The sequence below is a fragment of the Mus caroli genome, unplaced genomic scaffold (assembly GCF_978045245.1).
Source record: "Mus caroli unplaced genomic scaffold, Mus_caroli_1 scaffold_7, whole genome shotgun sequence".
NCBI classification, from domain to species: domain Eukaryota; kingdom Metazoa; phylum Chordata; class Mammalia; order Rodentia; family Muridae; genus Mus; species Mus caroli.
In genome coordinates this window covers 33,409,112-33,431,085 of record NW_028227262.1, presented here as the reverse complement: position 1 = coordinate 33,431,085, position 21,974 = coordinate 33,409,112, and the positions used below count along the sequence as shown (strand labels likewise).

The 21,974-nt window shown below is 44.8% G+C and overlaps 2 protein-coding genes across 3 annotated transcripts in view; one reads left to right on the top strand and one right to left on the bottom strand.

Annotated features, from left to right (window-relative positions):
- Positions 1-21,974, top strand: part of Syn2 (synapsin II) — a 151,606-nt gene that overhangs the window by 110,950 nt on the left and 18,682 nt on the right. The window contains exons 5-9 of the mRNA XM_021164513.2: positions 3,526-3,615; positions 13,994-14,056; positions 14,426-14,568; positions 20,152-20,226; positions 21,019-21,121. Of these exons, the coding sequence (XP_021020172.1) occupies positions 3,526-3,615; positions 13,994-14,056; positions 14,426-14,568; positions 20,152-20,226; positions 21,019-21,121 (474 nt within the window). The remainder of the gene's footprint in view (positions 1-3,525; positions 3,616-13,993; positions 14,057-14,425; positions 14,569-20,151; positions 20,227-21,018; positions 21,122-21,974) is intronic.
- Positions 3,609-11,699, bottom strand: Timp4 (TIMP metallopeptidase inhibitor 4). 2 transcript variants are annotated; one of them, XM_029478616.2, is made up of 5 exons: positions 11,495-11,699; positions 10,237-10,334; positions 9,678-9,792; positions 6,584-6,708; positions 3,609-5,846 (listed from the first exon to the last, which is right to left on the bottom strand). In XM_029478616.2, exons 1-5 carry the CDS (start codon positions 11,631-11,633, stop codon positions 5,748-5,750), a joined length of 576 nt encoding a protein of 191 aa, XP_029334476.1. In that variant the 5' UTR covers positions 11,634-11,699; the 3' UTR covers positions 3,609-5,747. The 2 variants fall into 2 exon arrangements, with proteins under 2 accessions (XP_029334476.1, XP_021020174.1); XM_021164515.3 differs by having other exon boundaries at positions 3,609-5,865; positions 11,495-11,693.

The window sequence follows — 21,974 nt, the reverse complement described above, 5'->3', positions numbered from 1 at the left end:
ACTCAAATGGGCAGCTTTCCTGTTCTCTGGCTGCCAGAGAGACCTTCCAGTGTAGGAGGAAGAGGTGTGGACAAGGTCTGAGAGCTGCTGTGGTTAAGGAGGGGTTGGGTTCCTGAGCTCACTTGCAGCTTTTGCCTGTGTGTGGCCCATGACATCTGGAATCCTACTGTTCTGCAAAGATGGGCTAAAAGAGTGGTGTGACTTGAGTGCTGCCTATCTCAGAAAACACAATGAGGTATCTATCAAATATTTTTCTGGGATCTGCCCATTTCTCCTCAGTTACATGACCTTCCTCCTGAAATATGCTCTAACCCACCCCATCCCCACTTCCTGTCATAATTTGGTTCTCTCATAGCTACACAGGGTGATGCTGCTGGTATCAGCTTTAACTGAGCGATTTAATGATGTAACCCTGTGACAAACCATCTCATTTGTCTACAGAATGTAATTAATCCTATATATGCCATTACTTTGCCAATATGATTATTATAGTTCCCTGATATTGAGACCTCCCAAACAAAACGGTCCAGTGCTTCTTTTCCTAAACTGTGGCAGAGGCTAGAGAAGGGAGGAACGAAGATATCCCTCCCTCATGAGACCTGGGATCTGGTGAGGGGTCACATTCTCACCCATTCACAGTCCCAGCGCATTGCCTTTGGCCTTGCATGGGAACAACAGGGCTTGTTGGCCACATACCAAGTTCTTCCTGTAGTCTCACTAAGCAGCTGCCACACAAATGACATTTTACATGTTGTTCTCAGCTTGTCAGTGGAAGTGGACACATTTAATGACAGTGAGTAGAATGCCCCTCTGATATATCACTGGCTCACATTTCCTAAACTACTTAGTGTCGGTGCCCTTGATGTGAGGTGTGCTAGAGAGAGCTGTGCCCTGCACTGGAATGACTCTGAGTAAAGACTCTGCTGTACCCCAGACTGTCCAGGCCAGCCATGGATTTTCAGAAGAAATAGTTCTGCCAGTGAAAACACCGTCCAGAGAAAGCAAGAATGCCACCATCATTGATTGCTCCAGGTGTATTCTGGGTTCCTTGGAGATTGATGGACCTGGGTTAAACTAAAGCATTTAATGTCTAAGAAAGAGAGAGAAAACACATTATTCAAATAGAGCCTGAAACCCCATTTCTTCAGTGAATTCTGTCTTGAGTCATTAGATAAGTGGTTTAAAGAAGCATCCTTCTATTCACTGCCAGCAGCACATCAGCTCTCAGATTCATTTTTTTTTTTATTTTGGTCGGCATAGAGGAAATAGCCCTTATCAGATATTACCTTTGTTTAATTGGTAACTGTGTACTTGCGACTTAATCTAAGTTTCCAAGGAGTTAGAGGTTTGATGCCAAACCCAGTACATTAATCAGACAGGGAATGAAGTGGGGGAGGGTAGAGTGAGCTCTCAGAGACCCAACTAAAGCCTGGGAACTGGCTGTCATTTTAGTCTTGGCTGTCCCAGGGCCCTGGGAGTCTGCCGTAGGCCTTCCTGGCATCTGTGTGGTTGTCTGTGTAACTCACCCACACATAGGGAAGATAGGGCCCCACGTCTTGGTGCCACGCCAGAGTGTGGGCTGCAGCAGGACAGAGGTCTTTAGGCAGAACTGGCATCAGCTCCCTGGGGATGCTGGAGAGCCTTAGAAGCCTGGGCAGAAATGGAAGCCTGCAGATCCAGGTGGGCAGGTAGGGCTGAAGGTCCAGGGAAGGAGGAGGAATTGTAGAGTAAAGGAAAGGCTGAAGGTCAGATTGGATAGTCAGAGCAAACTGAAGAATTGATGGATGAGAAGGGCAATGAAGGATGCGGTGGGCAAAGAACAAAGGAACCTGGGCATTCTCCCAGTATGGCCTCCATACCACATGTGCTCTGAGGCTTCAGCCGCAGTCTCCTCACATGCAAAACGGGAGATCTGGTGTGGACTCTATCTGGTCTCTTTCATCAGTAATTTGGTGATGACTGAGCACTAAAGGAAGTCTTAGAACCCTAAGGTTACTAGTTCTGCATTACTGAAGGCTGTAGCACCCAAACGCCCACGTCTCCCTGCATTTTAATAGAATCTTCCCCCCAAACTGACCGTGATCTGATGTTTAGGGGGAAATATAATAAAAGATGTTCTTTCTGATGCACAGTGTGGGAAGCAGATGGAACTGACCCTTCTCTGCTCATATCTAAAGGGAGTCTGGAAAGGATGGGCCTTTTGTCCAAAGGCTACTGTTGAGTTAAGGCTCACCAGAAGGCTCTGGTTTGCTCATAGCCCTCAGGCTTAGCGCGCACACACACACACACACACACACACACACACACACACTAATACCCTTACAGACAATGGGACCTAAACTTTGTAAAAAAGGTCCTAGCTTTCCTGTCCCTGATGAGTGGAGGACAGGTTTGATCCAACAATGTTCCCTTGTAGCTGACCAGGCTATTAGTGGTTTAGAGCCTGAACTGATGCCACTAGAGAAAAGATGCTAGATTTCCCCTGCTGCCCATGCACTGAGCTTGGCATTGTGGGATGGAGGTGGATTGGCTAGGAAAGTCCTCTGCTTCCTGTGAGAAGAGCATTGCCTCTGTAGAATCTGTAGAACTGGAAAAGTAGATACTCAAAGGATTTAATGAAGGATCTGGCAGTGAACCTGGCTGGAGAATGTGACCTTGGGCAGCTGACCTTTCTGTTCTTAGGGGATTTTTGGTTCTTTGTTTTTCAAAGGTCAAGGAGTATTGGCTGACTGTATACCAATCCAGCCTTTCAGCCCCAATGCTGAATATTTGAACCTAGTTTTTTCCTCATTTTACCACATATAAAGGGGTCAAGTGAAGTCAGTCCTTATAAATCCAGTAAGTCCGTGCCAGGAAGATGATCTATATGTCTTCCCACTGACCCTCCAGTCTTTCCGAAGAACAGCCTCATTCATGACACCTCTTGTGCAGACTCTGGTGGGTCCATATAGCACACAAGACAGAGTTTTTATTTATTTGCCCGGCGTGTTATCCTTCAGGTTTATTTTTCTCTGTTACTCAGACGGGCATGTGTTTGGAGTTAGAGACTCAAGTTTCAATCCTTGCTTCACATCTCTTCAGTTCTATTATTAATTTTTTTTTCTCAAGACAAGATTTTACCACGTAGCCCAACACAATGGCCTGGAGCTCACTATGTAGCTGAGGCTACATCATCCTCCTGCCTCCCCTGAGTGTTGTGATTACACGTGTGCACTGCTCTCCCTGCTCCAGTTCTGGGAGTCAAGTGAAGTTCCCTACCTCTTCTCATCCTTGTCGATTTGAAAAGAGATTAGGTGGAAATCATTAACAGAAGTAGGCCCTCCATGAATACTAGCTTTCTCTTTGCCTTCCCCAACTAAAGCGTCCGTCCTTGAGGAGTTGCATGGGCCTTTCCTTTCTCTGTATCATCAGTGTGTTTAACACAGTGCCTTCTACAGAGAAAATGCTCTACTTATCTGATGAATTGATGTTTTGTCTGTTCCAGAAGTTGAGGATACACTGACAATTCTTTCTTGTCTTTTGCAGTTTGCTCAGATGGTGGCCATCTTCAAGACACTGGGAGGGGAGAAATTCCCACTCATTGAGCAGACATACTACCCCAATCACCGAGAGATGGTAGGTGGCTAAGTGGAGCTTTGACTCTGCTGTTTCTCCCTTAGCCACATGGTGACTCTAGAGGTCTGGCAAGAGCCTCAGCACCTCAGGCCCAACGTGTCAGGTAGCTGTGGAGCTGCTTAGAGGAGCCAACAGAGCTAGATTCTAGCCAACAGGTTTTTGTTTTCCCAATTCTGGGGGCAGAGTAGAGAAAAGCAGAAACAAAGGGATTTTAATGTGAGAGAGTAACAAATCTGTAAGCCAGCAGTCTGGAGTTTCGTGATTTTTGAGTGTAGCTCTAGCTTTGCCATGTGTCACTGGGCATGTTACATTCCCTCACCACATGTCAATTTCCCAACCATGCCAAGTGAGCATAGCTGCCCTTGACCAGGATATCTAATACAGTGTACACACAATTCCAAAGAGATTCCTCAGGTAATAGCCTTCTGGTAGGTGTAAAACCTCTGAGATAAAAGCTCTTGCTTCTGTCATTCTTCACTAGGCTTGTATTTCCTTGGCCACCTCCAAATTGTGACAAGGCAGCGTTAATCCTATGCCTCCTCTGTGTCCACCCCCAGAAGTTAGAAGGAAAAGATAAATGGTTGATTGAAGGCTGTGAGGATGTTTCATATTGAGCAACCTGGAGGTTACTTTGCATCTTCCTCTCCATCCCCACCCCCTGCCCAAGCATGGTGTAGATTTTTACTGGATGACCCCACTTGGAGTCTCACTGCCAGAGCCTTCCAAGTGCTGTGTTCTGGAGCAGAGATCATAGTTGGTCCCCTCCCACTTCTTCCTCCAAAAGAGATCTCCATCATTGTATTTAAATCCAGCTCCTTCTCCCAGCACAGCACAGATGGCCCTGCTTACCAGTTGACCACACATCAAAAATGAAAACTGGTCCTGAGCTGTCAAAAAGAACTGATAATCTCTACCATCTTCCCAGGAAAAGGTTTTGGGGACATTGAGCTCTACAACTTAATAAACCAGAGAGGCCATTGCTAGTGTTTTTTCATGTAGACAAACCAGGAAGACTTACAGAGGTGCTGAGGAGCCTTCAAGGGCCTGGCACAGTGATAAGGGGACTGAGCTGGAGGGTAGAAACACTCTGGGGTCACAGATGGCTTTCTCCTGCTGTAACACCTAGCAGCTTGAAGTAGCTTGAAGCAAGTGAAAGGTGTATTCCACACTAGCATCTTGTATTATCTCCCTCTCAGCTGCTACTGAAACTTGGCCTCAGGAAAAGATCATGATGAGGAAGATCGTGATGGGGGCACCTTTGTTGTTTCACCTTTTTTGTTTGTTTGTTTGTTTGTTTAAAAACAAAGTTCTAAAGTAGGAAAAGAGACATTAGCAACCTAAAGGAGAAGCCCCCAGACACCAACAGAAGGCAACAGAGAAATTTAACCTGGAGGGAAAAAGCTTGTTCTAGTATGTACGTTTTCTTTTCCAAAGATGTATGCCAACTGGGCCAGACCTTCTGCCAGCAAAAGTATCAGGGGGACTTGCAGGACAAGAGGAAGAGTGGGCTGTTCAGCTCCCACTGTGTCCTTCAAGCAGATAAAAGTGTGTCAGAGGATTAGGCTAAGTTGAGACAGTGGGAGTAGGAGATATGGAGCTTTCGTGTGTTCTTTTCATTTCAGCCAACCAGCCCACTCAGGATACAGTCAGCCCACCTTCCATAGCACACATCGCCAGGTTGTACAACTTTATAACAGTCACAGCTTCTCCCTTATCATCTGAGCTAAGAAAAGCCAGTTAAGCAAAGCCAGAATAACAACTCTCAGTAATAGGTATAAGCTAGACTAACAGGGTTTGGGAGACAGGGAAGAGGGGCTGAGGGCAAGGCAGATAAGTCATACTACCTTTCCAACCCTTGACAAGTTGTGAGCTGGAGATGTGAACAGCAGACACAAGCTGTCACATGCCCCACAGCCTCCATTTGCTGGCCAGGCCATCCACTTGTCATTTCCCACTATCTGGCAGCAACACGGCAGGTGGTGACGGTCAAAGGACCACAGAGAACTGGCTTGGTCTTCAGAATGCTTCCAAGGATGTGGTTCCTGGTCCCTACTAGGGCTGGATGATGTCAACGTACTCCTTCCGGAGGTGTAGGTGGCCTCGGTACCAGCTGCAGATGCCATCAACATGCTTCATGCAGACATAGTGCTGGGCCTGGTATCCATAGAGCTTCCGTTCCAGCAGCCAGTCCGTCCAGAGACACTCATTGTGGGCTGAGATGGTACACGGCACTGCATAGCAAGTGGTGATCTAGTCGTGATCACACAATATCAAAGTGAATAGAGTGTCCTCTCTCTGTTGCTGCCTTTCACACTCCTGTGTTCTCACGGCCATCTCAACCACCTTTGCTTTTCCCAGTCCCAAGCTTCCTCCTGAACTATTCTCCCTATCTCCTTGTAAACAGTATTATCTCCTTGGTGTCACGTAGACTCAGCCTTGATAGGCCCTATTCTTTCTTTACCGTCAAATGAAAATCTTCCCAAATTTGTTATAGACTAAATTAAAATTTGAAAATAAATTAATTATTACAGGGCCTAGAAGAGTACTCTGTCTTTCTGTGCTCCCTTTTCTTGTACCCCCTTGGTTTTTTTTTGTTTGTTTGTTTTTTAAAGACAGTATCTTACTATGTTGCCCAAGCTGGGATTAAATTTGGAATCCTCCTTCCTGCCCCAGCCTCTCAAGTACTGCTATTACAGGAGTGTTACCACACACTTGGCCTAGATTTTCTTTAAATAGTGGCTTAGTATCATTTCTGCCACATGTGGTTGCTGGTGTCCCAGAGTACTTAACTCGAGTACTTTGAGGTAAGGTACTATGGACTCTTCTTTCCCACCCCCAACTTCCACAGCACAGTGTCAGTGTAGGAAGTGAGTAAACACACATATGTGGAATGCATGAAGGTCAAGACCCTAAGGCTCTAACCTTGTCCCTCACCCACAAGCAACCTCAGAAATGCACATCTCCTTACTTGGCAGCCACAGTTCTGGTGGTAGTGATGATTCAGGCTCTCCCTCTGCACCAAGGACAGGTCCTCCCAGGGCTCAATGTAGTTGCACAGATGGATGAAGACTTTTCCATCACTGAGAATCTGGCCTTTGTGGAGAGAGAGAAAAGAGTCAAATCAGGAGACTGCTTAGGGGCCCCAGGAGTCCCAGTCATTAAACAGCTCAGAAGAGCAACTTTTGTAATGGCCTTTTTTTTATTTCTTTCTGTTGTGTGTATGCACGCGCGCATACGCACACACACACACACACACACATGCATTGAAATTATGCCCTATGTGTACTAAACACACACTGTACAACACAGAGTAAACTCCAGTCTCAAATGGCTTTATGATAGAAGTGACAGTTTAGGACTCAGATGAATCCCTGTAACCTTTAAAGCAAAGACTATGTATGCATGGTATCTATACCGGGAAGAATTATGAGATCTGCTGAAGGTCTTTTCCTTTAGCATGAAGCAGAAAGAAGGTGGGATTTAAAATCTGACTGCAGCTTGTCAGAGCTGGTGGTACATGCCTGTAACCTTAGCCCTCAGGAGACTGAGGCAAAAGGATCAAGGCTTTAGGTCAGCCAGTGCGATGTGCTAAGACCCTTCCTCAGAGAAACACACAAAAGGAACAAGTAAAAGACCAAACTGACACCATTGCATACACTAGCAAGATTTTGCTGAAAGGACCCAAATATAGCTGTCTCTTGTGAGACGATGCCGGGGCCTAGCAAACACAGGAGTGGATGTTCACAGTCAGCTATTGGATGTATCACAGGGCTCCCAATGGAGAAGCTAGAGAAAGTACCCAAGGAGCTAAAGGGATCTGCAACCCTATTGTTGGAACAACATGATGTACTAACCAGAACCCCGGAGCTCTTGTCTCTAGCTGCATATGTATCGAAAGATGGCCTAGTCGGCCATCAATGGAAAGAGAGGCCCATTGGACTTGCAAACTTTATATGCCCCAATATAGGGGAATGCCAGGGCCAAAAGAATGGGAAAGGGTGGGTAGGGAAGTGGGGGGTGCTATGGGGGACTTTTGGGATAGCATTGGAAATGTAATTGAGGAAAATATGTAATAAAAATATTAAAAATTAAAAAAAAAAAGACCAAACAACAGAATGCCTCACTGCAGGGTTGGGGGTGTAGCTGAGTAACTGAGCACATGCTTAGCTTGCGAAAGGGCCTGAGCTAGATCCCTAGCGGAGGGAGGGAGAGAGGGAGGCAGGGAGGGAGGGGCAGACATCTCCTTTTATGTACCAGCTGCCTTGACCTTAAAGAAGGCCACAGGAACTTTTAGATGGAGGGTGGGAATGATAAAGCTGTTGCTGAGATTAAACAAGAGAATGTATATAGAGTTCTTTATACAGTTGTAGGCCCATAAAAGATGTCCATTCCTTTCCAATATCCATACTGGCCTCTCTTGCTCCATTGATAGGTATATTGGTGAGTATTTTCCCATAGGAAAGTGCCTTTAAAAAAACCCCAAACTTGTCAAGTTTCTTCTGTCTTTCACAGATCTTTCTCTTAAGCAGCACAGAACTTGTGAGCCCCCATGTGGGTGCGAGGAATTGAACTGAATCCTCTAAAAGAGCAGCCCATGTTCTTAATCACAGAATCACTTCACCGGTCCCATAGATCTGTTCAATACATCTTTTCCTCAGAGCCATCCATCCTAGAACTTAGACACTCAACCATTTATTCACTAAGCAGCTACTTGCCCTAGTACCAGATGCAGAAATCAAATGACAGTATCTCTGCCCTTTAGGAGGGTACACAGAAAGTAGGCATCGGTTACTAGACTATAATTTCCCAGATATAAGAACAAAGTGCAGAAGAGGGTAGATAAAGGACACTGCCTTGAAGGGATGAGTGGAAATGCACTGTCAACCAAGTGCAAGGGCCTCTGGACACTGGAACTGTCTTGCACAAAGGCAGGAGGACAGCCACACACCCTGCCACTACAGGTAGTTCATTTCAGCTCACAGGAGAAAGAGGCAAGATGCCATGTCACTGATACATGACAAAAGGCTACAATGTCATGGTGCAACCTATCAACAAAGGGTTTTACTAGTCAGTCCCTTCTCCTGAGCACGTGGGCATTGACATTGTTTTCTAGAGTTAGGTTTTCTTGCATGTCCCAACCTTTGGTTATTCCTGACCTTGAGGACAGAAACCCCACCCTCTCTTTCCCCTGACAGACCTCAGTGCCTCAGTGAGAATGAGAAACACAGAGGGGGTGCTCAGGAAAGGGATGGGGGGATGTAAAGGGACTGATCTGCTTACAAGGAACCTGGAGGGTGCAGTGGCTTGTCCCATCTCTGCAGAGGCTGCCCAGAGCAGCACAGTTCCACATTCTTCTTGGTACTAGGGGCCAAGAAGCCCCTTTCATTGTGTCCTCTGGTTCCTGTCACTCTTCAGGAGACATGTCTGGACTAGGGGCTCATTGAAGACTATGACCTACTCCTGAATCTCCACTCTTCTACCCAAGGCCTGTAGTATGGCCATCTGCTGGCTCCATAGATAGAGAGTAGAACTCCTCCCTATTCTCCCTGTGGGCTGCAGGTTTTATTTTCCACCTTGTAGGCCATTGTAGAGCCCACTCAAACAGTGGAGCTTCCCGGCTTGTTCACAACCACACCAGCACCTCTTTTCCTGAATTCCAAAATACTTCAGTATTGTATTCATTTATTCCAAGATCATATTCTTGGGGATATTGGATGGGTGGCTGATTTACTTTTCTGTCCCAGTCAGTTCAGTATGGAGGAGGCTGGCCCAGCACCAGGTTCATGGAGGTAGAACTGTAAGCGTCAAGCTTATGCACAGGGCAAGATAAACACTCAGAAAACACATTCCAGAGATGTATTTGGGTTCAAGATACCAAATATCTTATACCATAAAACTTTCAAAATGGAACTAGGTTGGTAGAGCAACCTATCCTTAACCTAGTGAAGTGGTGACCAGGATCACTAGAGCAGGGACTCCTGTGAATGGAAAGGGAATTCATTGTTCCTCCTAACTAAAAGGCCATGGTCATGATCACAACTCTGTTTAGCCCCTTCACTTACCAGTCAAAAGATACTGCTTGTGACTGTTCGTTTCTAGCTTCACACCACAGAGGGAAGAGTCAAATGGCGTGTAGACATACTGAATATCCTTGGCCTTCTCGAACCCTTTAAACATCTAAAAGGCAGTTACAGAAGGGTAGCACTGGGTCAGGAGTGTAATGGGCATGGCAGCAGGTTAGAAGCTGCTCATTTGTACCCAAACATTAAACAAAGCTCAAATTCAGGCTTGGTGCACAGATGATCTTGCTGGCATTCATTCATTCATTCATTCATTCATTCATTCATTCACTCAAGTCTACACCTTGATTTATCCCAGGGAGATGGGGAGGTCCCATGAACGAAGAGCTCTAGGACAGGATAGATAGCAAGTCCCCATCCTGAATAACTGTTTGGTTCCCATGGGCCCAGCCAGCCCATACCAGCTTATATTCACTTCAGCACCTTCATAAAGAGACCAGAGTCCATTGCCTGACTCTTACCAGGTTCGTCCCTCCCATAGCACAAACCCCATCCCTTCATCAGCCCATCATGGTTCAGCCCTTGTCCTGCCCTCATGTACCTTTATCTGTTTGATTTCATACCGGATCATTTTTTGAGTGTCAGCAGGGTCTTCGCTGGCAGGGACTACCTTCTCACTGGATATTTTGGCCCGTATCACTGAACAGAAAAAGGGAAACTTTAGCACTGTAGGAGTATGCCATCTGAGATCTGGATGGTCTGGGGTCCTCTGAGTGTCCAGGAAACTCTTGGTTCAAGTATTTTGGGTTCTTAGCAGTATGGTACATTCGAGAGAAGGGACTTGGAATTTACTCTGCAGTGGTTGCCAGCTTTAAGCCCTTCAGGGCTATTAGGTCCTCTTTTGGCCTTTTAACCTATTGGTTTCCAGAGCACAAGTTCTCCATAGCCCTGGTTGTAGTGAGAGTAGGAGTCCCTTCAAAGCAGTTGGCGTGGGACTCATCTGTCTGTACATCTGTCTGTACATCTTAGAACCTCATAGCTCACCAAAAGTAACAGTAACAAATGCTCATTGAATTTGTAAGTGTCCCAATTCTCCATTGAGGAGATTCATCTCTTCACATCTAATCAAGAACTGTATCTTATTTCTCAGTATTGAAGACTGAACCTAAAGCCACATTCATGACAGGCAAATACTCTATCATTGAGCTACAGCCCCAGCACTGGAAAGTCGGTTTAAAAAAAAAAAAGATTTTCCTCTCTGCCTGAACTTTCACTAGGCACAAGGCTCATTGACAGGGCTCTCACCCTGTAGAAGTCTTGATCTAATGGAGAATACCTTATTAAAAAAAAAAAAAAAAGCAGCAGCACCTACCACAAATAGGGAACAGCAAAGAATCAAGAAGCCTTCAGAAAATGAAGGGTGAACAGTAGTTGCCAGGAATTTAAAGTAGTGAAAGAAGGGTATCCAGGCAAGGGAAGAGAAAGGAAGAAAGGTGTGTCCTGTGGGGGCACCATGGCAACCTCAACTGCAGGCTGGGAGACAGGTGTTATCATGCAAACACCCCTTGCATCCTGGAGTTCTAGAAGTTACTTGATAGCTCCAGAGACAGCTAGGTCCTACCAAGCTGAGCTGATAGAACTACTCTAGAGGTTCGTGATAGAATACTTTTACAAACCAGGCTTTGCACTTCCAAGGTCAATGAAGCAATACCCATTTCTGACTTATCAGCTGTTACAGGAGGCACCCATACATGATCTGAGCTCCACCCCTTCCCTCAGACTCCAGGTCTAAAGCTCTGCCCAACACCACGTTTCCTACTGGCAACCCCTGCTGTGGTCCTCAAGGACCGTGGACTCACCTAGAGCGGAGTGGCAGAAGTGCTGCTGGGGGTGCGCAGGCGCGCAGCTGCACGCCTCACCCCGTCCAGGGGGCCACAGCAAAGCCAGCAGCCTCAGCACCAGCGCCCAGCTCAGCGCAGCCAGGGGACTCCAGGGCATGACACTGCAGAGCCCCAGCTGAGCTCGTGGGGTCTGCCTGTCGTAACAAACAGCCCCTCCAGGAATCCTCCAGAAAGCTTCGTGCAGCCCCAGTCTTTATGAGGTGGCTTTAGAGCCAATCACGCCCCCATGGGCTCCTCCCTCCTTTGGCACCAGGCCACCCACAGCCACAGGACCCAAGGCCCTCCTGACCAGACCAACAGACCCAGTTGGGAAGTTGCAGAGGGAAACCTGCAGATTCCGAAAAGAGCCTGGAAGTAGAGGAAGATTCTGCGTTAGGGGCAGAGAGATAAAAAAAGCAAAGACCAGTGAAGAGACTTAGAAAAGGCAGAGAGATGAGGGAGTGAGGCTCTAGCACTAAGAGCAAGAGCTAGTGAAGGGAAGCATAGACACAGAGAGACACAGGCCAAGTCAGAGGCAGACAGAATTACAACAGGCAAAAGAGACAGTGACAGAGGAGGACAGACCCCTCGCTGAGCTGCATACTGGGAATGAGACAAGCTACTCAGGGTTTCTTTCAGCTGCAGGAAGTGTTTTCAATGCCCTATTTACGAGGCTCCAAAGCAACAGCAAACAGTCAGGGAACAGGACAGAGAAAGTTGGGGTGTGTGTCTTGGCGCTGTCAGCCAAGGGTGGGGGGTGGGGGCTGTGGGGGGTGGGGGGGAAGGATGTCAGAGAAAGTAGCCAGTGCTTTCAAACCCTTTCTTACAGCCAGTGCCTTAGTTAGCAGCTACAGAGAGGTGGGGGGGCAGTTCTTTCTGTGGAGCTTAAAACAGGGGTGTCCTGTAGCTCAGGGCAAACTTTGGACCTCAGAGCGCCTACTGCACATCATTGCCCAGTGGAGACTGCCATGTTGCAGAAGGTGGAGCCGCTTAGCAAACAAGCCAGGCACTCATTGTGACCCAAGCCTTGTCCACTGTTTGTCAGCAAAGTGCTCCAAGAATTTGAATGAAAAGAAGCTCGTGGAATGGCTGCCCGGGGAGGGTAGGAGGCTGGGTCCTGATTCTGACCGCCACTGGGTCTGCTAGTGATCTGGGCCTCACTGGGCCCGAACTTTTTTCTCCATAAAATAGGACTGAACTATACGATTTGTCCCGCTCTTCATTTTACATTTGACAGTGATGTTTGAAAAGAAAGGGCTCAGAAGAGAACGAAGTTAGAGAGAGGCAGGTGACAGGTCCAGGCTAATGTCAAAGCTTGGGCCAAGAGTTGTCTCTTGGAGAGGCCTTAAAAGCATCAGTCTTGTCACTTGGCAGATGTGAAGGCTGAGAGGCTCAGTACCATGAAGTGACTTGCAGAAGACCAGTGGCAGAGAGAACTGGGATCTTCACCTGCTAGTGTGGCTTCCTGCTCTCTCCCCGCCATGCCATGGCTCTGTGCTACTTCTGCCTGCGTTTTGTTGCAGCTCAAAACCCTGCCTTTGGAGGGTCCATGTTCCCTTAAATCTCACTCCTCTGATAAAACTGGGCTACTTTGGGAAAGCATTTACTTTCTTAAGGATGTCTCCCAAGGGTAAACATGTCAAACCCTATGCCATCTCTTTCAAACTCTGAACTGGACAGAGATAGGCCTCAGCATACTAAGTCTGTGATGTTGGCAAGGAGTGAAGAGTTTGACAGAGGAAGAGGACGGGGTCAGCACAGGGAAGATGGCACTCGATGGGAAGAGGTCAGAGGTGCATGCTTCAAATGGACATTAAGGCACTCAAAGTGCATTTCCTAACACTTCTGGTTGGTTACAGTACAGTTTACAGACAGCAAAATTTAACCTTTCATGAATTAAAACAACAACAACAACAACAAAAGAACAAAAATCTTCTTAGCTTCTTGCCAGGGTTATCTAATGCAGAGAAAACAGAAATAGAGAGATGTAGTGCATCAGATGGGAAGCTCTGCTTCCAGCCTACTGTGTAACCTTGGGAACGCTGCTGTCATTCTATGGGTTCCATGTGTAAAACAAGTAGGGTGTACTAATTATTTTATTTCAATATTTTTATTAATTATCCAGGAACTTCATGCATTGTATTTTGATAAATTGACCAAAAATTTATTTTTTTCAATTTGTGTAGATATATGTATGGATGTATGAGTTTGTATGCACCATGTGCATGCAGGTGTCTGCAGAGGTCAGAGGTGTCAAATCCCCTGGAGCTGGAGTTATAGATGGTTCTGACACACCTGGTATAGGTGCTGAGAACTAAACCCAGGTACTGTCCAAGAACTATAAGCTGTCTTAACCGTGGAGCTGTCTCTAGCTCCTACACTGATTCTTTACAGGATGTTCCCAAGGAAAGTACTTTAGGATTCCAAAGAGAAAAGACTTGCTGACCGGTCCATTTCTCCCTTTTTTTTTCCTCTCAGCTTACGCTTCCTACATTCCCTGTAGTGGTGAAGATTGGCCATGCTCACTCAGGCATGGGCAAGGTAAGGCAGGATGGCTGTGGTGGTCTAGGTTGAATCAAAGGGGGATTTTGGTCAGCAAGACCATTTGTAGACTATTCTTTCTGCGTTAGTGGATTCCCCTCCAAGTCCCTTGACAGCCATGGGCTTTGCCTAATTATACAGTGAAGAATATAAGCAACCCAAGTTGACCCCTTAGATCTTGTGCAACAACTTATGAGCCAGGCTCTGGGAAGGGTCTACACCCAATGGAACTGCTGGGGAGATGGGATGCTCTTGATTTGCCACTCTCAAAGCTATGTGATTGGCTTGGAGCCTCCATGTTCCTCTGACTTCTCAGTGATTGAATGTACATGTCCCCCCCCCCCCTTGTCTGCCTTACATTACCATTAGGTCAAAGTGGAAAATCACTACGACTTCCAGGACATTGCCAGTGTGGTGGCCCTCACCCAAACTTATGCCACGGCAGAACCCTTCATCGATGCCAAGTATGACATCCGGGTTCAGAAGATTGGAAACAACTACAAGGCTTACATGTGAGTGTGTGTGTGTGTGTGTGTGTGTGTGTGTGTGTGTGTGTGTGTGTATGTGTGTGTGTGTGGGCATACCTGCATATGTATGGTGTTGGGGAACTGGGAAATTAATACAGGATCTTTCACATGCTAAACACATACACTATCCTAGGATCCACTACTAGTCTAGAATTTATTTTTTACCTTTATCAACTAGATTCTTGCTCTCAAAACATTTTTAACTGTTTATCATTTTCCTGCTTCCAAAAAGGAATTAAGCACTGCTTTAAAACTATGTAAAATTAAAGACAGCTGTTTGTTTGTTTTTAATTGGTTAAAAGATGAAAAACTGCATATCTCTGGCCAGGAGAGACAGTCAGATCTCTGAGAAGAGGTGTGGGGGTTGATTGTAACAGATAAGAAGAGTAGCTAACTACAAAAGCTTAGGGTGACATTTTTAGTGTTTTTCTTTGCAAGGACCATTAGTGTTTTGAGGGAGTGTTTATATTCCTGCTCTGAGCAGGATTGGACCTTGCAGTATCGAAGGTTAGGTGTGGCAGTCTTCGACTGGAAATCCCCCAACAGCACTATTTGATGAAAAGGTGTTCCTCCCAGCCCACTATCAACAGAGGATGTTAAGCTGTCCTTGGGGCCTTTCATTCTTCTCTCTCTCTCTCTCTCTCTCTCTCTCTCTCTCTGTCTCCCTCCCTCCCTCCCTCCCTTCCTCCTCCCCTCTTCCTCTTTCTCTGTCTGTCTGTCTCTCAATAGAATGTCCCTGTGTAGCCCTAGCTGCCCTAGAATTCACTCTGTAGACCAGGCTAGCCTTGAACTCAGAGATCCACCGGCATCTGCTTCCCGAATGCTGGGATTAAAGATGTGTGCCACTATACCATCATTACTTTTCATAATGAGAGTTCACAGTAATGGGTTTCATTGTACCATTTTTGTACATACTTTGCTTTTGTTGAGCTTCCCCACCCCCACTCCAGGCCTCTGCCTCCCCCATCCCTCCTTCCAGTATCCCCCTCTACTTTTATAGCACATATATTCTACCTTTTTTTCTTTCCTGCCCATCCCAAGGTCCATTTTCCTCTTCCCGTGGCCCCCTTTCTAGTTTCATGACCTAAACCCCATATGCAAATATACACACATATAAATATTGGAATATAAACTCTGTCTATTTATAGAGAATGTGGTGTTTGAGTGAATCTGGGTTGCTTTGTTTAACATAATTTCTAGTTCCTGCATCCATTTTCCTGCAAATGTCATGATATCAGTTTTCTTTGTAGCTGAATAAAATTTCACTGTGTGTGCACCGTGTTTTCTTCATCCATTCACCTGTTCTATTTCCTGGCTGTTCAGGGTAGTGAAGTAGTAACAAGGATGTGCAGGTATCGCTGCCATAGGACTTAAAATACTTAGGGTGTGTGTGTGTGTGTGTGTGTTTCCAGAGGTAGGAGAACTGGGCCACTCGATATTTCTAATTTTAGTTTGTGGAGAAACTTTCACACTGTGCACAGCGTGGTATCCATGTGAACATTAGATGATAACTTGCAGGGATCTGTTATCTCCTTCCACTGTGTGGGTTCTGGGGATCAAACTGACGCTGTCAGGCTTGGTGCCAGTGCCTTACCCACTGAGCCGTCGTTTGGCCCCAGCAGCTGTTTTAATTCCACGCAATCACATTTCTCGGTTCTTAGGTTATTTCCTCTGCTGCTGGAGTCCTTTTCAGAAAGCTCTTGCTTTCCCTCTAGCATTTCCAGGTTTTATACTAAGGTCTTTGGACCGTTTTAAATAGATTTCTGCTCACACAGAGAGACATACATCTAATAATTTCTTAGTGATTAGCCAGCTTTCCATTACCATTTATCTAAGAAGTTTTTTTTTTTTGGTGTATATTTTTGGCACCTCATGGCTTTGTTTGTTTGTTATCTGCTATTGATCCATGGTATAATTGGATCCTTTGTTCTGTTCCGTTGGTCTACACGTCTGTTTTTGTGCTAATACCATGTTGTCTTCATCCCTCTGGCTCTGTAGTATACTTTGAGGTCAGGCATTGTGTACCTCCAGCACTTTTCTGTGTAGTAGTTCTTTTGTTATCCAAGATCTTTTCTGTTTCCTTATGAATAGTAGGAATGCTCTTTTGTACTGTGAGGAATGTTATTGGAATTTTGATAGGGTTGTATTGACTGTGTATACCACTTTTGACAATGTAACCATTTAACAATATTATCAATCTATGGCTATAAGAGGTCTTTCAATAGTCTAGTTTCTTCTTGAACACTTTTTTCAGTGTCTTAAAGTTTTCACTGTAGAAGTCTCTCATGTTTCCTCATCAATTTTATTTCTAGGTATCTTATTTTAATTTATTTAAGCTGTTATAAATAAGATATTTATATATTTTTGTCTAACTTCTTTCTTGCCAGGTTAATTATTAATAGATAGAGAAGCTGCTGATTTCTGTATGTTGACTTTGTATTCTGCAACTTTCCTGAAAATGTTTATCAGATCTAAGAGTTTTCTGGTGGAGTCCATAGGGTCTTTCATGTATAGAACCAAGTAATCTGCAGACAGGAATAGACTGACTTCTTCCTGTCTTGTTTGTGTCCATCATATTTTGTTTGTGACTTGTTTCAATGTTTTAGTTAAGAATTTGAGCACTCTGTTGACTGAGAGTGGAGAGAGTAGGCTTCCTGTCTTACTCCAGATTGTAGGTGAAAAGCTCTCAGCTTTCCCCACTCAGAAAATGCTTGTGGCCTCTTAATGCTGAGGTGTCTTCCATTAGTCTCTAGTTTCTTCTGAATTTTATCATGTTCAACTTTATCAAATACAATCTCTGTGTCTATTGAGATAGTCATGTGTCTTCTGCCACTAAATCCATTTATATGGTACTTTTAAAAAATTTTATTTTTGGTATTTTTGTACAATGAACCAATGTTACATTTCTAGATTGAAACCAACTTGACCTTGATGTATTATTTTTGTATCTTTAAATTGTTTTATCACGTGTGTGAACATGTGTGTGCAGTAGCACAACTGAGTATATGTATGTGTGTGCATGCCACAGTGTAGGCACAGAGGTCAGAGAACAACTCATGGGAGTTGGCTCTTTCCATTATGGGACCTAGGACTCAAACTCAGGACATTAGTCTTCATGGCAGGCACTTTTGTCAGCTAAGCCATCTTGCCAGCCCCTCTTAATGTATTCTTGAATTTAGTTTATAAGTATTTTGTTGAGAATTTTTGCATCTAATATCTATCAGTGAAATAGGTCTAAAGTTTTCCCTTTTTTGTGTTCTTACCTGGTATGGCTATCTAGTTTTGTATAATAGAGAAAATTTTTAGCAACCCTTTCCTTCCCATTTTTGTGAGTTTTGCAAGTATTGATTTCAGGTCTTTCTTAAAATCTTTATAGAATTCACCAGTGACTCCATCTGGTCCTTGTTTTTCTTTCTAATTATACTTAATTACTGCTTCAATCATGTTGCTTGTTATGAGTCTGTTTACAATATTTATATCTTTTTATTTAATTTTAGCTGGCCATATGTTCATTTAGAAATTTGTTCGTTTTTCTAGATTTTTAGCTTTTTAGAGTAAAGATTTCAAAATATTCTCTAATGGTTCCTGGCTATCGTTAGAGCCTCTTGTCACGACTACCTTTTCATCTCTACTTTTGTTGTTTGAGGTCATCTATTTCTTCTGCTTAGTGTTTTTCAAAAAGGCGAGTTTTAAATTTATGGTTCTATGTACTATTCTTTTAGTCTCTATTTTTTAAATTTCTATCCTAATCTTTATTCTTCCCAGAATTAGGCTATTTACTTGAGACCTAGCTAATGGTTTTTTGTCTGTTTGTTTGTAACATCAGGACTTTAGCTCCATGCATTACTCTCAGCTATCTTAGCTGTGTCTCTCTGAGCTTTTAGCAGCTGTGCTCTCATTTTCGTTTGATTCTAGGAAGTCTTAAGTTTCTTCTATGATTGCTTCAGTGAGCCAATATTCATTCCGAAGTGCATTGTTCATTTGCCATGTAATGGTTGATTTCTCTTGCTTTTGATTTTTAGTTTTATTCCACTTTAGTCTGATAAGAAATAAGGAATTCTTTCATTTTTGTTTGTTTCTGTTAAGGATTGCTTTAGTGGCCTCTGTGGGCTTTATTTGAGAGGTTTCATGGGCTCTGAGGGTCGGACTTATCTGCTGATGGACTATTCTGTAGATATCTGTTAAGTGCTATTGATCCATAGTATAATTTAGCTTTAGAGAATATTGACTCATTTCTGATCTGGGTAGTGGATATAGGAAAGGATAGCACACTGAACCAACTTGGTTCCTATCACTAGCTAGGAACCAAAATTCCTAGACTTTTAAAAATCTCATATCTGTTTTGACTAAATATGCAGTCACAGACATAGTCTTCTGAGTCTTATTCTCCTTATCTGTAAAGCTGGACAACATTCTACCTTCAGTCCTAGAGGCTGGGTGGGGTTAGTGAGATGCACTTCGGAAAGCATTTCACGCTGTTCAAGTGTGAGGGTTATTGTCATTCCATTAGTTCACTCTGCATCGCCGTAAAGCTCTGAAAAACTGCCTGTGCTTGTGGGATTTTTAGTGTCTGGAGTTAGTTCATCAGGGAGGAAATACCTGGAAGCTGGCACCAGCACCCTCCACATAGTGCTGAGTGCCAAAGACACTGGCTCTGAGTGTCCATAGTAAAAGGGGATTTCTGTCCTCCCCCTGATTGGGTTATCAACTGAAGGCTGATAACTTAAGCAATAGAAATAGCTCTCTTTACCTAAGCCTGTCCAGTTGGTCCTCCTGACAACCCTGTGTTCATAGACAAGACAGCGTCAGAGAGGTAGTGTGACCTGTAGGTCACCCAGCCAGTCAAGGGCAAATCCAGATCCAGAAATCTGGTCACCCACCTCCTACGCAGCCAGGCCTAGTTGGTTCTATTTAAACTGTGAAGTGGTCGGATAGAACCACTTCATGGGTGAAGCACAACATAGCAAAAGTTGGTTCTTGGTATGCCAGTTATTTGATAGCTAAAGAAGCCCAAAGGGGAAACTGACTCATTCGGGTCAAACTGCTACTGTTCTAGAGACCCTCAGAGGGTAACCATTAAAGGAATGTCCAGGTAAAGATTGTGGAAGATACTCACGAGACCTAGTGGGATTCTATTCATGAAGTGTTCCGAGTCAGTCCAAATTGTAGACAGGCTACTAGCTGTATAAGGCAGAGTACCCCAAGACTTTGACATAGTTGCGGGCAAGTTTTGGCTTTCAACTCAGCTCAAATAGCTAAGGAAAAAGTAGATCGAGGATTCCCAGTAAGGTATAGGTAGTTTTGTAGGGGTTTAAAATAGAGCAAGAGCCCCTTTGGTTGAATAAATTGGGACAGGCTCCATGGAGCTGGAGCTATCTGAGATAGGCCTTTGTTGAGAGAATCACAGGCATCATAGGTGACTGTAGGCCCAACAAATAGACCCATTGGCTTCTCAGAGGAATTCTGGTAGGGGATGCAGGGGTGATCTGGTGATCTGCAGTTCTGGAATTCCTGTACTTTTCTGGTGTGGCTCACAGCCTGTGCTTTCCTGGTGGGGGCTTGTTTTAGGAGGACATCCATCTCAGGGAACTGGAAGACAAACACTGGCTCGGCGATGCTGGAGCAAATTGCCATGTCGGACCGGTGAGTAAGAGATCTTCCATCCTTTCATGTAGGAAGGCCTCTGCTGGTAAAGACGTATTAGAAATAAGCAACATCTGAAGCGAGGGAGGCTCTGTGTAGACAAGAAAAATAAAACACAGATGTTCTGACAGCCAGTAAACCAGATCAGACAGGGCCAAATCAAATGCTGTTATAGAGATAAAGGTTATGTACCATGGAAGCTCCCATAAAGAAATAATAGCAAGGGCTGGAAGGCCTTCTAGACAAGGTGAGGTCTAAGTCTGGGCTTAGAAATACTGATAGGAGCTGGAGAGATGGCTCCGCGGTTAAGAGCACTGACTGCTCTTCCAGAGGTCCTAAGTTCAATTCCCAGCAACCACATGGTGGCTCCCAACCATCTGTGATGGGATCTGATGCTCTCTTCTGGTCTGTCTGAAGACAGCTACAGTATACTCATATAAATAAAAGATTTATTTATAAAGGCCAGGCGGTGGTGATGCACGCCTTTAATCTCAGCACTTGGGAGGCAGAGGCAGGTGGATTTCTGAGTTCGAGGCCAGCCTGGTCTACAAACTGAGTTCCAGGAAAGCCAGTGCTACACAGAGAAACCCTGTCTCAAAAAATAAAAATAAAGAAATACTGATAGGTTCAGGGGAGGCAACATAAATAGGGACCAGACTTGGTGGAATAGAGGAAGGGGAAGATGAATGGAGGTGAGAGATGGGAAAGGTTGGACCAAAAGAATTTACCAAAAGTGTAGGTTTGATGGGAGCTTAATGTCTTAGACTCAGGACACCTTCCTATCCCCTCCAGGTACAAGCTCTGGGTAGATGCCTGCTCTGAAATGTTTGGTGGCCTGGACATCTGTGCAGTCAAAGCCGTGCATGGCAAAGATGGCAAAGACTACATTTTTGAGGTAACTCTGTCCCAAAGAACAGATCAATATGTAGGAACACCCAGGCTGAGAGCAGAATCTTGGTTCAAACATTGTGTGACCATCCCATACTATGTTTGAAGTCCTCTATGAAGGTCCAAGATGGCAGATCTGCATAGCAAGCTTCCTCTCCAAGTAGAGAACTGTGGGCCAAACCACACAATGAGCAACAGATCGCACACTTAGGTCCTGGTCCCAGCCTACCCTTTTATAGGTACATCGTAGTGACTGCATCATTTGTTTATTCTGAGAAAGCCATCTTTGAGAATTGTTCAGTCCAACCTAATCACTTTAGTAAGTGAGGAAATGGACCCTCTCTACTGTGAATGTGTGCTTATGGCCACAGGGTGAATCAGTGTCAACTTGGGCACCTGGATGCAGGTGGTTCTTTTTAACATCTCTTAGTCTTGGAGATACTGTACTCTGCCTGATCCCCTAAGCAAGCTTGGCTAACTTTCTTTTCTCCTGTTAAAGAGAAAGTTATGGCAGTATGAACAGCACTCTGCTACCTCACTGAGCTCAGTCTTCCTTGCTCTAAAGGAATTGGTGTTTCAGAATACCAGGATCAGGAGGCCAAAGTGGGCTTTAGATTCAAAATTCACTCCATGGCCTGCTTAGCGTGGAGCTTTCTCAATAACCATATCACCCTCACCCTCTCTGGTAAGCCTGTTTATCCTCTGCAAATGAGAGTTGGACCCCAGAGTCTTTGAGTCTCCTAAAGTGGACATTTCCTAAAGGACACATTGCCCCAGATACAGGAAGAATCAAGATGATTGGCAAGCAGAGAAACTGTACTGGTCAGGAGCAAGGACAGGAGTCAGGCCGGTTAATGAGC